General features: G+C 38.8%; 1 protein-coding gene and 1 long non-coding RNA gene across 2 annotated transcripts in view; both read left to right on the top strand.

Moving 5' to 3' along the window:
- Positions 1-1358, top strand: part of LOC115633243 — a 66972-nt gene extending 65614 nt beyond the window's left edge. The window contains exons 2-3 of the long non-coding RNA XR_003996330.1: positions 1159-1219; positions 1283-1358. This is a non-coding gene — a long non-coding RNA (uncharacterized LOC115633243). The remainder of the gene's footprint in view (positions 1-1158; positions 1220-1282) is intronic.
- A 13600-nt stretch (positions 1359-14958) lies between these two features.
- On the top strand, positions 14959-15457 carry LOC115633242. Its single transcript, XM_030530637.1, has one exon. It carries the CDS (start codon positions 15064-15066, stop codon positions 15205-15207), a length of 144 nt encoding a protein of 47 aa, XP_030386497.1. The 5' UTR covers positions 14959-15063; the 3' UTR covers positions 15208-15457.
- The last annotated feature ends 743 nt before the right edge of the window (positions 15458-16200 follow it).

Raw genomic sequence — 16200 nt, 5'->3', positions numbered from 1 at the left:
CCTCTATATCTATCGATGCACTCTACTCGTGTCTGTGTGTGTGTGTGTCTGTGTCTGTGTTTGCCCCACAACTGAGCCTCCGAAGGTGGCAGCTCAGGTGTGGAGCACGCTTGCAGTTGCAGACCCAGACCCCGAGCTAGAGACGGGCCTACGCCCCGAGCACACTCAGGACAAAACTTCAGCTTCCATTCACAAATGTTTGCCCATAGTCTCGATAAAGCAGCGCACTGTGTCTGATGTTTCATATAAAATATTGATATATGTGTGTAAGAGTGTGTGTGCGTGATTGCGTGCAAGGGCGTGCGTGATCGTTAATTTGCTAGAATTGTAAAACTCATGAGAAGGTGAAAATGTTCGAAACGCGGATTATTTCTTACAAATGTTGATGTTTTTGATGATTGTACCAGAGAGCAAGGTCGGAGTCATTACAAAACCCGACCATATTTTAACAATACAGTATAGAAAATACGCAAAATATCATATCTTTATTGCCAATCCAGATGACATTCTCAAATCTCTATTCCATTCTTTCTATTTCATTCCATTCTATTCCATTATATTCCATTCTATTATATTACATTCTATTCTATTTTATTCTATTCTGTTATATTCCATTCTATTCCATTCCATTCTATTCCATTATATTCCATTTTATTCTATTCTGTTATATTCCATTCTATTCTATTCTATTCTATTCTATTCCATTGTATTCCATTTTATTCTATTCTGTTATATTCCATTCTATTCTTTTCCATTCCATTGCCAATCCAGATGACATTCTCAAATTTCTATTCCATTCTTTCTATTTCATTCCATTCTTTCTATTTCATTCCATTCTATTCCATTATATTCCATTCTATTATATTACATTATATTCTATTTTATTCTATTCTGTTATATTCCATTCTATTCCATTCAATTCTATTCCATTCTATTCTATTATATTCCATTATATTCCATTTTATTCTATTCTGTTATATTCCATTCTATTCTTTTCCATTCCATTCTATTCCATTTTATTATATTCTGTTAAATTCCATTCTATTCCATTCAATTCTATTCCATTCCATTCTATTCTATTCCATTATATTCTATTCTATTCCATTATTTTGTATTCCATTCTAGTCTATTCTAAACTACTCTATTCTATTATTGCAGACATATTAACGAGCTCTTTAATCGCAGCAGTTCGCTTTATGGGCTTTCCCGCTAATCAGTGGTGCGTATACTTTGTATAGTATAATTAATACATTAACATATATATATAAATTTGTTGCTATAGACGAAAATTCCAAAATTTCGCATCGCTGCTCACGAGTATGTTGTTTTGAACTTGAAACAAGATGCGCAGTTAGAATGCCTCAGGTATGTTTTTCTTTGCTAATTAAACTAACGTTATAAACAAAAGGTTTAGCATTGCTTTGAGTCAAAAGCTGATCAAATAAAACAACAAATAAAATTGGTGAATTGTTTGTTCTGTTTTTATTGACATTTCTTCACTCCTTTCATTCTTGTGTCGCGATTTTTCCACTCCTTGTGTGACTGCATAGTTACAATAAATTGCCACACTGTGCAGCCTGAGCTCCGCGGTCCTTTGCGAACATTTTTCTAGTTTATTCAGCGATATGGAAACAATCGCAGAGCCTCACGCACCAAACGCTCAGGGAATTGGAACTGGCACGGACCTGGAGCTGCTGCTGGAGCTGGGATTGGGTTCAGACTCGGGCTTGTCTAGTGGGTCGGGGGTGTGGTTGATGGGTGATATGTGGTGGTGGGGCCAGCGGGTTGCGCTTTCGGTTTTTGGAAGTTGGAAGTTGGTTACAGCGATTGAATTTAATTAGCTTATCATGAAAGCGTATTTCACATAAATTTATCAAAATTGCTTTACACAACAGCAGCCCCGCTCATCATAGCTGTGTCTCTGAGTGTGTATCTCTCTCAGTGTAAGTGGGCGGAGTGGGTGGTGTGGTGGTTTGGTGGTGACTGTTGGTGTCGTACAAATTGCATTACCGCCCGCCCATTAAACTGATAAAAACGCGAGGCGACACTTTAAAGTTGATGGTTCGAGAGCCCGAAATCAAATTTATTAACGCACATTACAACGCGCACACTTCACAGCACACCAACCAGCCTGCAGATGGGTATGGGTGTAGATGTGGGTGTGGGTGTGGGTATTCGGTATTGCTGTCCTCGTTGGATGAAGGGGTGTCCTTGTGGAGTGGGTAGGTGGCTGGTTTATGGTCTAAGGGGCGTGGCAGCACACAATGCGCCCTTTGTTTCTATCAAAGTTTATCACGGAACGCGTTATTTATAGCGGCACGCTACGGATACGGATACGGCTACAAGTAGCACAAGAAGCGATGCAACAGCTGCAGACCAGTGCTGGAAAGCGATATGTAACTATTCGCAAATTAATGTGTGCTATTTGCTTGCTATTTATTCATATTTTTCGATATGCCAAAAATGCAAAATAATACCCTTGCTCCTCCAAGGCTAAATGGTAGGGGAAAACATTATTAAATTTACTTCAGTCCACACATCAATGCCTAATGACCAAACTATCACTGTCACAAATAATCATGTTTGCGAAAAAAGGTTTACAATTATTTATTAAAAAGCAGCCATCAATGTAAATTAAATAATGAGTTTTGTCTGTAAACAAAAAAAAAAAAAAAAAAAAAACAAAACAAAACAAATGGATAACCACACCCCTATTCAGTATTCAATAACCATTCGAGCATGGCGGAAAATAAATTATGTCTACACTCAAAAAAATAAGGATTTTTTTGTTTGTTTGTTTTTCAACTTTTTCAGTTTCCAAATGTTTTATTATTAACTTTGAAGGCAACTTAATTAATAAGAGGTAGTATGAATTAATAGGTAGTGAACGGGAAATATTGGTTCTATATAACTGTTAATACAAATTGAAAGAACTTAAGGCATATAACTGATTCCAACACTCCCCAATTTCTATGTGTATGCTGACTGACTATATGTCTGAGCGAACTGTAAGGACATTTTTAGTTGAAAATTAGAAAAACTTGTTATTGAGAGCATCGACAAATATTGGTGCCATCTAAGTTTTAATAGGTTTACAATTTGAATAAACTTTAGAATCTATCTGATTCCAACACTCCAAAATTTCTATGTGACTATAAACCTAGTTGAAAACTGGTGTATGCTGACAAGAAAACTATATGTCTGAGAGACTTTTAAGAATATTTTCAGTGAATTGATTGAAAATAGGTAAACTTTCTATGGCTCTCCATATTTATTTCACATTTTCAAATATATTCATGGCTGGTCGACTTTTATTTAGTTTGTTAAAAACGTTAACTTAGAAGTAAGATAATTGAAGAAACCTTATTCTAGATCCAAAACAGGCTTACTGCTTTGGGAATTTGCCAACTTTAGAACTGAAATTACTGGGGTTTGCACAAATAACTTTTATTTTTTTTTAGAAATTCAACTAGGCTTGGAAATTTGAGAAAGCAACCAGTGTTTAAGTAAATCAGCATGAAATCAGTTAAACGAGCTCATTTCTACGGTCTTTAATGATTGCTTTTGAGCAGATAAGACCACTTTAGGCGTTAAGTTGTTAACTACAAATCATTTATAATTTATTTAATTGATTGGCTATACTTAGTTCGCCGCAATATGACAATTTTTAAGAGAATTATTTAAAAGAAATTTCGTTCGTGGCAATAACATAAATCAGAATAAGTTCTTTGGATCAGTTAAAATAAATTACGTGCAGCTTCTTTTTTTGCCTTTAATCTTTACTTAAGATCTTCCCTAGGTAGGACAATTATTAAATTTTATGATAACCTTGAAATTGATTCAATCATGCTTCTGTCATGATGGGATTCGAACCGAGTGCCTACTCAGAAACAAGCTCCCGTTGTGGGTTTCCTGCTAACTCACTGGGGGCGCCCACTTGCGGCATTAAAAAAAATTCTGTAAGTAGTCTTTTATATATACAAAAAATCAAATGTTATGGCCAAAGTCCAACAGTCCGATTAGAAACATAAGAATATACAAGTATAACATAGAGAGGTTGTTTATAAAACCAATGAGTTACAGTCCTGTCCAGAGCTCTGTCTATTAATTATAATTTACTAAAGAATTCGTATTGCTTTTAATGATCGCTTGCGATTCGCCAAAAAGTAGAAGTCAAGTTCAAGTTTTGAATAATGTTTAACACTCGGGTATCGCCATTCACAGATCAGCAGATATTGATTAGCGGCCTTCTAATTGAAACGAAAGCACTCGCTTGGGGTGCGGGTAGGTGAATGGCTAAGGGTGGGTTAAGGGGGTACGGGTGCGGAGGGGGGCTCAGGTTCGGGGAAACGACATTGCTATTTGTGTACATTACGGCTACGAATGCGAATGCCTCAGATATTGATAAGCCCGTCCGGCGCCGACAACGCAAGCAACAACGTTTGCGCGAGGTGACGCGAAAATTGATAAGCCGCCAGTGAAGGCAACTAAGACCAATTGCGGGATCTTGTTGATTGGACGGTTCGATTGCCAAAATACGGCCGTAAAAATGTGCACTTCAATTAACCCCCCGCCTCTGCATCGCTCTTCCCTTTTCCGCAGAAATCCAACAGAGGGGGAGCAGCTTTTTGTTGGAATGCAACGCTTATCGCTCATGCCCCCCTCACTGATCCAAGCGCGTTCGTTTGTAGTGTCAAAGCGATTATGTCGCCGAACACACACACACACAAACACACACACACACACACACACACACACACACACACACACACACACATACACTCACACACTCACACATGCACACACATGGTCTTGCAACGGGCGGCGCTTGCAATTTGACGCACTGGGGCATGAAATTACATTTAAAATTTAATTGTGCACAAAACGGACGACAGACAGACAGACGGACAGACAGACTGACTGGTTGGCAGGCGGGCAGCTCGGCATTAGATACGCAAAATTTGCTCATAAATTAAAACCCAGCCCACTGTAAACAGTCGTCTCTGCTCACATGCCCGCACACTCGCATGTCTCTACAGTCTTAATCAACTATAGAAGGCTGGCCACATACCTGTGGTTGGGGCGGTCCACAAAAGGCGAACAGAAATGATGTGAGGAAGGACTTGTTAGGCTACAGCTAGAGAATAAGTTAAAATATCGATAACAATTTAATGAAAAGCTTTAAGTTGTCATTTGCATTTTCAAATATCCCTCAGATACCTCAATAACGTCAATCAGAAACGTTGCTAAGCATATTTTCTACTCATAAATAGTTTCTTTAGCCAGCGATAGCGACCCCCAACTATCGATAGTTATGTTAGATTGCAAACACCGTAGTAGTTCCGATAACCCGTAGTTCAAAAGCACTCTTCAAGAAACTTCAGTAAACTTAATGTTAATTCAAACGATAATTAAAACATAAATCTATAATGCTTAAAAAAGAGAAGAAAAATACAAACTTTAAATGAATTTAAATTTGTGATTAATAGAAACGGTAACTAATATCAAAAAAATCCATTCCACAGATAAAAATAAAATTATTTTCGAAGTTAAGTTAAAAGCTGAGTTAAAAGTGAATTTAAAAATGAATTTAAAATTTACATTAAAAGTTAAAGTTAAGAACAATAACGTTTGAATACACATCGCTAGGAATATTTTGGTGAAAAGTAGGAAAACAACTATTTGGTTTCAAAACCCCAATTGAAAGCTTCTTCTAAAACTAAAAATAGAGTAATACTTGTAAATATATAAAAAAAATAGTCGTGAATGGTGATATACTTGTATTCATAAATTTTCATAATAATCTCGATAATACAAAACTCCTGGATCCCTAACTTATCAACCCTTCTCTGTATCGCGCCCCCTCTTGCCCATGCAGGCAATGCTCACTGTTTGCTGGCAGCTCTCTGTCGGTCCTAAGGGGGGTTGGGGTGGGGATTTTGGTCTAGGGCTAGGGCTAATACTGGCTGCTGACTGCCGACTGTCATATGCAAACACTGCGAGTGTGACCGCAAAGAATGTGACGGGGCAGGCGAAGGCAAAGGCGAAGGCGAAGGCGAGGACTGCAAGTAATGGCAGTTGGGGCATTGGAATGATTATCATTTAAATGAATTCGCATTTCGATTCCCAAAACATTGGCCGCACAAGTGGGGCCGACAGCGGTGGCAACCGAACGATTCTTCAGATAAACCGTAATGCTCTGCGCAATTAAGAGCGGAGTGCACGGCGCTGACAGCTTCGACAACAACAACAACAACAACAAGTAGCCGCTGGGCGTGTCAAGGCGGTGCCGGGAGGCGTTACGCTACTTAAGCTATTTGGCTTGCGGCGCGGTGACGGGTTGCCCCAGGAAAGGGGGGAGGGGTGGGGGGGGGGGAGAACTTTGGATTGTAGTCGGTAAGGTCGGTTATTAGCGGCAAGTCAGAGCATTACGCCGTGTAAACCAATTTACGGAAACCACTCACACAGGTGAAGGCACATGGCAGGCAGGCAAGCAGGCAGGCAGGCAAATGTTTTCCAAACCTGGCTAGTGATTGCTATTGTAGTTGTTCTTGTTCTTGTTCTAGTTGTTCAATACAGAAAGCTACACTCGAGCAAATCCGAAAGCGAAATACCCTGTATTTCAAAAATTATACTGTTTTATGTGCGTTGTTATAGGCTGTAAGAAGAAGAGTTGGAAGAAGAGCTTGGGGTGCGATTGTTTCTTTAATAAGTATACAACTTTTTTCAAGATTGACCGATTTCGATCAAATCTGACAGAGATTTATAAAGTTTATTGGCTCTTCAACAATTTGTTTGCTTTTTACAAACGAAAATTTCCTAGAGGCACATTTAAATTTCTATTATTTGTATTTATTAATTTAATTTATTTTTTTATTTAAAGAGCAATCAAAATGAATATTGTTGCGCAATGTTTAGAGATTAATAACAAATTTTGAACAAATAATCATAGGAAAAGCGAAATCAGTCATCCAGCTGGACTTTCTCACAAATATTAAGATATATGTATGTATGTATACTATATACAGATTTATGGATCGACTCTTATTTATTTTATCAAAACTGGAGTTGACACTAAGAGATATATGATTTTAGACAACGCGCAAATAGAAGGGAGAATATATTTTCTCACAAATGTAGTATTAGAATAGAGGCTGTTGGGTCCCACCTGTTGGGAGGTAAGGCCACTGAGTTCTCTGAAAATCCTGTGGGTGTACGGACCAACTAATAACGATAGCAATAGTCCATAGATTGTCATCATCGATCGATTTAAGTATACGTTGAAACAAAAGTAGAAAATCATGCCATGCTGGTTATTAAGAATATATTTAGTTGATGGGATCGGACAAATGCCTCCTTCTGTCTGCCTGTCTGTTACAAACTTTTCACAAACCTAATGTACCCTTGCTACCTTTCGGATGTAGGGTATAAAAACAAAAAATAAGCGGCAAGTCGTAAACCAGTTGATGCAATTTTCCTGTGCGAAAATTAACAAACACACACGCCAAATGAAAATGTGCGCACGAGAATTCAATTTGTGGAAAGAAAACGCAAAACGTGGCAAGCTACGCTGCATGCCTCCCCAACCACCACCACCCCCTTCCTCACCCCCGCCCCGTACAACTTGCTCTGCTGTTTACTTGAGGTTTTTTGTGTGCTGCTTGAGTGTGAGAGGGGGTGGTGAGAGGGGGTGGTGAGAGAGGTGGGGATGGAGGTGTGGCGCTGATAGGATGCCAGCAGAAGCGGCGGCGCATGCAGGGCAGCCGGAAGGAAATGCAAGCGAACAAACGGAACCAGCGCAAATACACAGGCACACACACACACACACACACACACACACACACACACACACACACTCATACATATACAGAGGCAGCGGTCGCCTTTACACATGTATGTATGTGTTTGTGTATGCGTCTCAGGTGGCGTTGTACGTTTTGCATTGGAAATTGGCACAAAAGGAAGTGGCGCCGACTATCCCCCTCCCAGACGCAGACGCCGACGCCGACACCGACACCCCCCTACACGCCCATCACAGCTCCCGCTTGCTCCAACAATCAGCGCCAGTCTCGCACCTGTCCGCTTATTTATTGAAAATTTAATTTAAACACGAAACTCTGCGACATCCCAACACTGCCAAAGGTTTATTTAGAAAACTACTTTCAAGTGCTCGAAAAACTAACCGCAGCTGGAATCAATCGTAATCTCCCACAGCCACAACTGCATTTCTGTCAGGCTCAGGGAATTGAAAACTTTGTTTAAATTTAGTTTGAAATTTGGCAAATTAATTAAATTAAGACTCACACTTGACAACTAGAGACATCGATAATTACACGATCGATACAAACACACTCTATTCCATTCTATTGAATGCTCATTTGTTGAATAAATATGTGGAGCAAAAGAGTATTCGAATGAGAAAGTTTCTTTTGGAATCGAAATACTTTGAAGTGTTTGGTGAAATTGAGCAAAGGTGGAAAGACCACATCCAACCATGCCTCTAAGGAAATGTCTAATATATATTTTAAAAGAATATCTGTACTTTAAAATGAAATACGAATTTCTTTAAATGTTTGCCGAACAAATATGTGGGAATACAGTATTCAAATAATAAAAGGTCTGTTAGAATATAAATTCTAAAAACTACGAACAGTTGAAAGAAGAGAAAAAATTGAACTCCCACAGCCATAATATTTTTTCAAAAAGGGATATCTGTATAGCCTGATCGGAAAGGAATTATGTGTAAAATGGAATTTGGAATCTCAACAATTTAAAGTGCTTGGAAAATTAACCTAAGAAGAATAAAACGTGAACTTCAAAAGCCATAGCTCGGAACATAGAAATAATAGAAAGTCCTTTACAATTAAAAATCTATTTTTTTTAAATATATAATATTTACAAATACTACCTGGGAACATACAAAAATTGAGGCATTCAGTATGAGTGTTCGTTTGCTGAATAAATATAATTGGGAAGATACAAAAATGTTTGATAGTAGTGGTGGGGAAGGCTGTCAACCCGGACCTCACTTAATTATATATACTATATGTAGCACATCTGTTGATCAGGCGAGACGAAGAGTTGCTTGTTGGTCAGAAAGGTACTACAGAATTAATGCGATCATTTATAATTGTTAATTGCAATCCAAAGCTAAAACAACACCATACAGAAGAAATAAAAGTTTCTTCATTTTGCAATTCCTTGCAGAAAAGTTGCAATTCTGAAGAATATCTTTATTTGCAATCGTAGTTTTTTATAATGCGAGTATATATAGTTGCATATACTACATTCTTTGTTGCGTCTCGTTTATGGCTAATGAACGTTGTTGTTGTTGTTGTTGGCGTTGTTCAACAAAATAAATTTCCAACAATTTGCTGCAAATGCGCCAAAGGCATTTGAAAAATGTATGTTTTGGGGTTTGTCAACGCTTCTCCGCAGCTCGGCAGCTCGGCACTCGGCAGCCCCTTCACTCAGACAACCACTGAACCACCAGTCACGACCCCTTCCACCCCACCCCACCCTCCACTAACAAATGTTGCTAACTAATATGCAAAATTTGAACGCTTGACATGAAAGATTTTCTCGCGCCGCCATGCATACAGCTGTTTGTTTTGTCTAGCCAGACAGACAGACAGAGAGACAGACACTCCACCAACACAGTGCTACGTATGGCTGGCAAGGGGGGGGACAAACCCTTTTTAGCAAGCATATTCAACAGATATGTACAATGCGAGACGATACGATACGATACGGTACGGTACAGAACGGTTTGGCGGGGCAACATTCCATAAGCAAATACAAATGACGGCAATCTGTTTAGTTGAGAGCCGCAGAGCGCGCCAACAGTGTCGGCTCCAGGCTCCAGGCTGTTCCTCATTCCACCCCATTCCCTTCCCCCCACACCTCCAGCTAGATGGTCGGTCCTTCCCGAATCGCTGGCCTCGCACTACTCTCCCATACATGCCCGAATTTGTATTATTAATGCCTGTTTATCTGCAGGTTTTGCCAGCACCGTCGACGACATCGCCGAGGGTGTGGGGCTGCGAGCGTTCCCTTTAGGGATGTAAGAAAAACATCTGTATAGCGACCATCAGCCATCACCCATCGGCCATCGCTAGTTTTCCTATCTCTTCGAATGAATGCTATTCGGTTTGCTTTTGTCGCCGAGGCTTCGATGTTTGTTTATAAAATAAGAAAGCGAAGAATAAATAAAACACCGTCGACGACATCGCCGAGGGTGTGGGGCTGCGAGCGTTCCCTTTAGGGATGTAAGAAAAACATCTGTATAGCGACCATCAGCCATCACCCATCGGCCATCGCTAGTTTTCCTATCTCTTCGAATGAATGCTATTCGGTTTGCTTTTGTCGCCGAGGCTTCGATGTTTGTTTATAAAATAAGAAAGCGAAGAATAAACTAGAATATCAATCTCAAATATATATTTAAAATAATCCTGAAAAGTATGTAAGAGGCCGCAGGAGGCGTACCACACACCATCTTAAAGGCACATACATGACCAGCAGACGAGACAAATCGATTAAGAAGTATCCGTCAGGCAGCCTGTTCGACTGTATGAACATTGAAATCTTTTGAACCACAACAGCTAGGAACACTTAGCCTGACACGTAGACAAGTCTTATCCACATGTAGAACAAGTTAATTACAACTCCACTATAGCCTCCTTATTTCATATAGCTACCATATGAAAGGTCGGTGTAAAAATCGCGCTGGGTATACTAGGTTGGTGTGAGTGCATGTTAAATCGAGAACAAGGCGTGCCAGATCCCTCATAGCATATTCATATATATATTCTTGATGAGTATGACGATCATAAACGATATGACCTACAATAAGATTTGTTTCAAAAACATGGGAACCAAATTGCATATTGGGAACGAGATAAGATAGTATGGGAACAGTAGAAAATTTAGTTTATGGTCCATCCATTCGAAATCACAAAAAAATACAACATGGTTATGGAAATGAGAAATAACTGTTTTGGATTAAATTTCCTCTCCTTTTCGTGTTCTGCGATTTAAGTATAAGGTAAGTATAAGTTCTGTTTTAAAATGTTCCAACATTTTTCGTTGTTGTAAAAAATGTCGTTATGGGTTATTATTGATTTTCAAACCAATATTTAAGTCGATTTGCAAAAGACCTCAATGGTCGTAGTTCAAATCCAATTATATTGAGGCGCTCATATAGAAATGGTTCGATCAAGAAAATACTCGTCTTAGTTTTTATCCGATTTGAATTGCATTTCTGAACACATCGAGCAAAGATGCTTTCATCGACCTTGCTTTGGATACAAATTTCATCATCATGGCTGGCTGCGAATGAGTGTATTCGTTTGTCCCTGTATGAGTGTGTCTGTGAGTGTGTGGGTGGCTTTGTTTACGCTGCTTTATGAGGTTCGATTAATTTGCGCGTAAACAGCGCGCGTACATTTATTTCTTTTTTGCTTTTGCTCTTTCGTTATCTCCCCAGCTCGCCTTTACTTTTTTTGCATTTATTTATAAGCACATATGTATATTAATATATACGTAAAGTATACATATACTTGTACTTTTGTATATCTACTACTAACATTATTAGTTTGTTTTACGACATTTTTCTTTCTGGCTTGTTGGGGCAGGGAAGGGCAGGGCTTCGAGTGGCAAACTTCTAATTATAGGCACGCTTCACAGCACGGTACATGCTAATAGAGTCGTTGGCCTATAGGCGGTGTTTTGGGTTTTTACTTTTGATTCGACAAAGCGTGACTTTGTCATTAGCGTGAGTGGGAATCCATTCAGCACAGCGCAGACAAATTCATTTTGTTTACTATCTAACTGGGATGGAAGTTTTCACACTTCCACTATCTAGACGCCTCTCGTCACGACGCCTGACATGGATTTGTTTTAGGCCCCAAGATATATTTGTAATATCTTGTTAAGCCGGAAAGATTTTTTTCATTCGATTTAAACCGCAACTCTTTTCTGAATTGCTTAAAGCCTTACATAGGTTAGTAATGAAAAGTAGATTAGTATCCTCATTCGGATCTCTCCTGTTCGTGAGATCGATTGCGAACCATAAGATTCATTTGTGCATTTCTTTAATCAGTTTTTTAAAAACTGGTGCTTGAGAATAATAAATCAATTATACTCTATTTCGGAATTGTTTTGTGTACCGAATACGAAGTATTCCATTTAGCAATAAATAAATTTGCCATTCAGCTGCTTTGTTTTTATGGAACACAAATGGATCAAAAGCCTACGATTTAAATTAAACTTACTGGTTTACATATAAAAATGATTTATGCCATTAAATATATATTTGTTTAGCCGCAAAAAGTGACTCTAAGGGGTCTTTGATATTTAATCGAAAATATGATTCAAAGCAAATAAGGCCAATGAGTGTTCAAAACATTATTAAACACAACTAATTAGACATCAAAACGATCTGAATGAGTTTAGTTTTCTGGTGATGATAAAACAGAATTAAAAACCGATCAGTCTGAATTATCGAAATAAATGCATGAAACAACCTGTAGCTGTTTTTTTGTTTTTGCTAATTACAATTTATTTCTTTTTGTCAGTTCTGTAGAGGCTTAAAGATTCAAATAATTCTTTTTAACTAACTACCGAAATTTTTCAATACACCTGCCTATCTGTTTATCTACATATATAACTATATATCAATCAGGATCTGAGTTCTACTTGTACATCTTCTTGTAAAAAATGTTCTATAAGAGCATTTTCAGCGCCTAATCTATCTATGCTATCTATTTTCTATCCATCCACCTATCTATCTTTCTATCTGTATACTGTACATCTATCCATCAATCTATCTATTTATCTATCTGTGCATCCATCAACCATCTATCTACATATTTAATTTAATTCCTTCAATAAATATATTTAAATAATTTATAACTGCACAATACTTTATAAAATGATTTCAGAAGCTTTCAGAACGAGTGTTCGAGTATTGTACGAGTATTGGGTATTGTTCTTTCCATAATATAGCGTGACTTATAATAGAAGATAACTAAGGTCTCAGCTCGGGGAGAAAGTTCAGGGGCGATTTGCAAAAACGAGTAGTTTTGGAACTGCCTAAGCCGTTGGTTGCTTTTGTTGTTGTTGTTGTTGTTGCTGTTGTTGTTGCTGTTATTGTTGCGCTTTGCAATTAGCTTTTGCCGAAATGCTTCTACTTGTATGAGTGAGTAGCTATGCCAACGGACGGCGATAAGAACCAAACATTAGCGCCCGTAATAACTCGCATGACTGTGACATAAAATCCATAAAAAAATAACCACAAAGCTTAACTCGCCAGCTTTGGGGAATAATATCGGCAATGAACTGCCAACTAATGCCATTTTCTAAAGAAACGCGTTAAAGCTGACTAAAAACAACAGCAACTACAACGCTTTTGGCTCATTAGGTATTGCATTAAGTAACGACTAATGTGCGCTTTTAATGGCTCTGACCGAAGCGAGCAACGGCATATTAGTTAAGAGAGGGCGTATGTAACACACAGAACATTATTATTTTTTGCAAGCAAGATCTGAATAAATCCTGGTCTTCAAGCTGTAGATGAAGTCGAGGCTAAAGAATAAATAAATAACACTTTTTGTTGAGTGTGTCACGCCACAAGATAATTTATGTTGTGTTTGCGGAAAAATAAAAATATAATATTAATACAAAAATAATTGTATTTTTTTTATCTCTTGTTTTATCTTAGCTTTAATGTCATTAACTAATTATTACGTCACAAATATGGACTGTGCATGGGTTAAGACATGTACTATATGTACATACAAGTACTTGTATATAATACGATGTAACTTTTATTAAAACATTTGTAAATATTTTTATTACATTTTATTTACTCTCTTGTCTTAAGAAAATAAGTAAGTAAAGTTAGCTATAATTAAAATTAATAGGAATGGAATAGAGAAAACATATATTCTAATAAATAGCTTATAACTGGGGGAAAAATCTTCAACCGAGTGGACGAAAATTGAATTGCTAATTAATTTGTTTACATTTATTATTTTTTATTATTAGTGTTTTCCCTTCTTATTTATGTACATTTATGTACATAGTACATATATTGCTAATAAATTCTTACACGATGTTTTAAGCTATATTCAGAAATGCAAATAATTAGCTCACAAATTTGTGTTCTTCCTGCAGCCAGGCTTCGAAGGAAAGTTATATTTGAATTCGAATAACATTTATTCCGTGCTTTAAAAATTCGACAAATTTATTTGCAAATTGTTTGCCTGGCATTTTTGGCATTCCCTTAGTAAGTAGCTTGTGAATGGTTTTAATTTTCAAGAATGTGCACATTGCTGGCCATTGTTAACCAAATTGTCTCTATGCGCGCCACCCGAGGTGTCTGAGAACGCTGGCAGCACACATACTTACGAGTATGCGAGTATAGCGCGCAGATTAAAAGATTTGTTATAACAACGAAGCAAACTAATAAACAAACATAAACATTGCAATGCGTGTTTTGCGTGCGCCCCTCCCCCCCCCCCCCCTACCCCCCTTCCCCCTCTTCCCACCCCTCCTGCGTTCACGACCAAGTGCGAAAAATGCTTATCTAATGATCGATAATGAATGGAGGACGGCCCGCGGAGAAGGAAGTGCATTATGGTAGTGCTGGCTGGCTGGCTGGCTGGCTGGCTGGCTGGCTGGCTGGCTGGCTGGCTGGCTGGCTGGCTGGCTGGCTGGCTGGCTGGCTGGCTGGCTGGCCTAGCCTGCTGGCCTGGAGCTTTCGCAGAGAACTTGTCGAGGTCGGCCGACGTGACCAGAGACACGTTATGCCTCCAGCACTGAGTCGCTCGCACACCCAGCGGGGATGCGTCAGTCGAAAGCTCTGCGTTCTGCGATTGGAGTCGCAGCGACAGCGACAGCGACGCCGGTCCCAGTGGCTATATAAGTCGGTTGCACTGAGGCCGACCCGTGCCAATTGCAAAAAGTTGCGAATCGCTTAAACACTCCCACAACCACTAACTACTCCCCACCACTCTCTCCAACCACTCTCTCCTCGCACCGCCACACACTTCCGGGACGACAATGTGGTCAAAAGTTGGCATTAGCGGCGCCTTGCTGGTCATGGGTGGCGTCCTCTACTCCAGCGTTGTGGACAACTTTGCTTACGTGGACCGCTCCCTGGACACGGCCATGCCCAAGGCGAAGCGCCATGTGGCCAAGGAATGAGTGCCGGTCGCGAATTCTGCGGGTGTGTGTGTATGTGTATGTGTGTGTGTGAGCCGCAGTGTGCCGTTATGAACAAGGGCCGATGACGTATTTCTAAAACAAAACGAGACAAAAACAGTGTAATGATTTATTTTTTGTGTATTTTTTTTTCTCTAATTATAATCTGTTGCAAACTATAATATTTATAGACCAGACTATATATATATGTGTACATATAATAAAATAATATTTATGTTTGAACATTGACGAATTGCTGATAAGATTTGATTCTTCCTCTCTGCTGCTGCTGCTGTTGTTGTTGTTGTTATTTCTGTTTAACTGTTAAGCTACTTGGCCTCTAAGGTATGGCTGATGTGAAGTGGACATACTTGTAAAGTGTAATCCTGTTGTGGCTTGAACGATTTTAACTGTTGGGCCGGCTTATGGATAATTTATTTAATATCGAATAGTACTTTTGCAATGTTGTTAAAAGATTGCCCGCAGATAAGATAACTTCAGTCTTCTATTACTATTCTTCTGCGAAGATAATACGCACTGCTGCTACTTCCAGATACAATTGCTTCAGTCCTCTACTACTATTCTTCTGCGAAGATAATCCCAACTTCTGTTGATAGCCATGTAGGCTGCTTATAAAATTGTATTGTAGCTGCAGAAACTCTGAATCACTGAAGAGTGACGTTCTTGATAAGATAACAGACTCGTTCTTGAAGGGCAGCCAATCATCTCAAAGATTTATATGTACTTCCCAAGTTCAGATAAGCTGTAGATGAGGTTTATTTCTGTAGCTTATCGATTGGTTCCTTGAGTGCCCAACTTGTATAATGGACGTTGAAGAATCGCTAATTACCAGCAAAAGATTAGATTTGTTTTGGGTTTATCTTTTTCTTTGCACTTGTGGAGTGTATCATCTAGATTGATCTAGATGTTCTTATCAAATAGCAATTACAATTTATGTTTTTCTGCTGCCGCTTGCAGAATGTTTCGTCAGTTTGA

The sequence above is a fragment of the Scaptodrosophila lebanonensis genome, unplaced genomic scaffold, assembly GCF_003285725.1.
Source record: "Scaptodrosophila lebanonensis strain 11010-0011.00,11010-0021.00 unplaced genomic scaffold, SlebRS2 tig00001418-arrow-arrow-pilon, whole genome shotgun sequence".
NCBI lineage: Eukaryota > Metazoa > Arthropoda > Insecta > Diptera > Drosophilidae > Scaptodrosophila > Scaptodrosophila lebanonensis.
This window is presented reverse-complemented; position numbering and strand designations above follow the sequence as displayed.

What these genes read in the sequence shown, in the direction of transcription:
- LOC115633242 (XM_030530637.1), top strand. Translation starts at nt 15,064, where the DNA reads ATGTGGTCAAAAGTTGGCATTAGCGGCGCCTTGCTGGTCATGGGTGGC.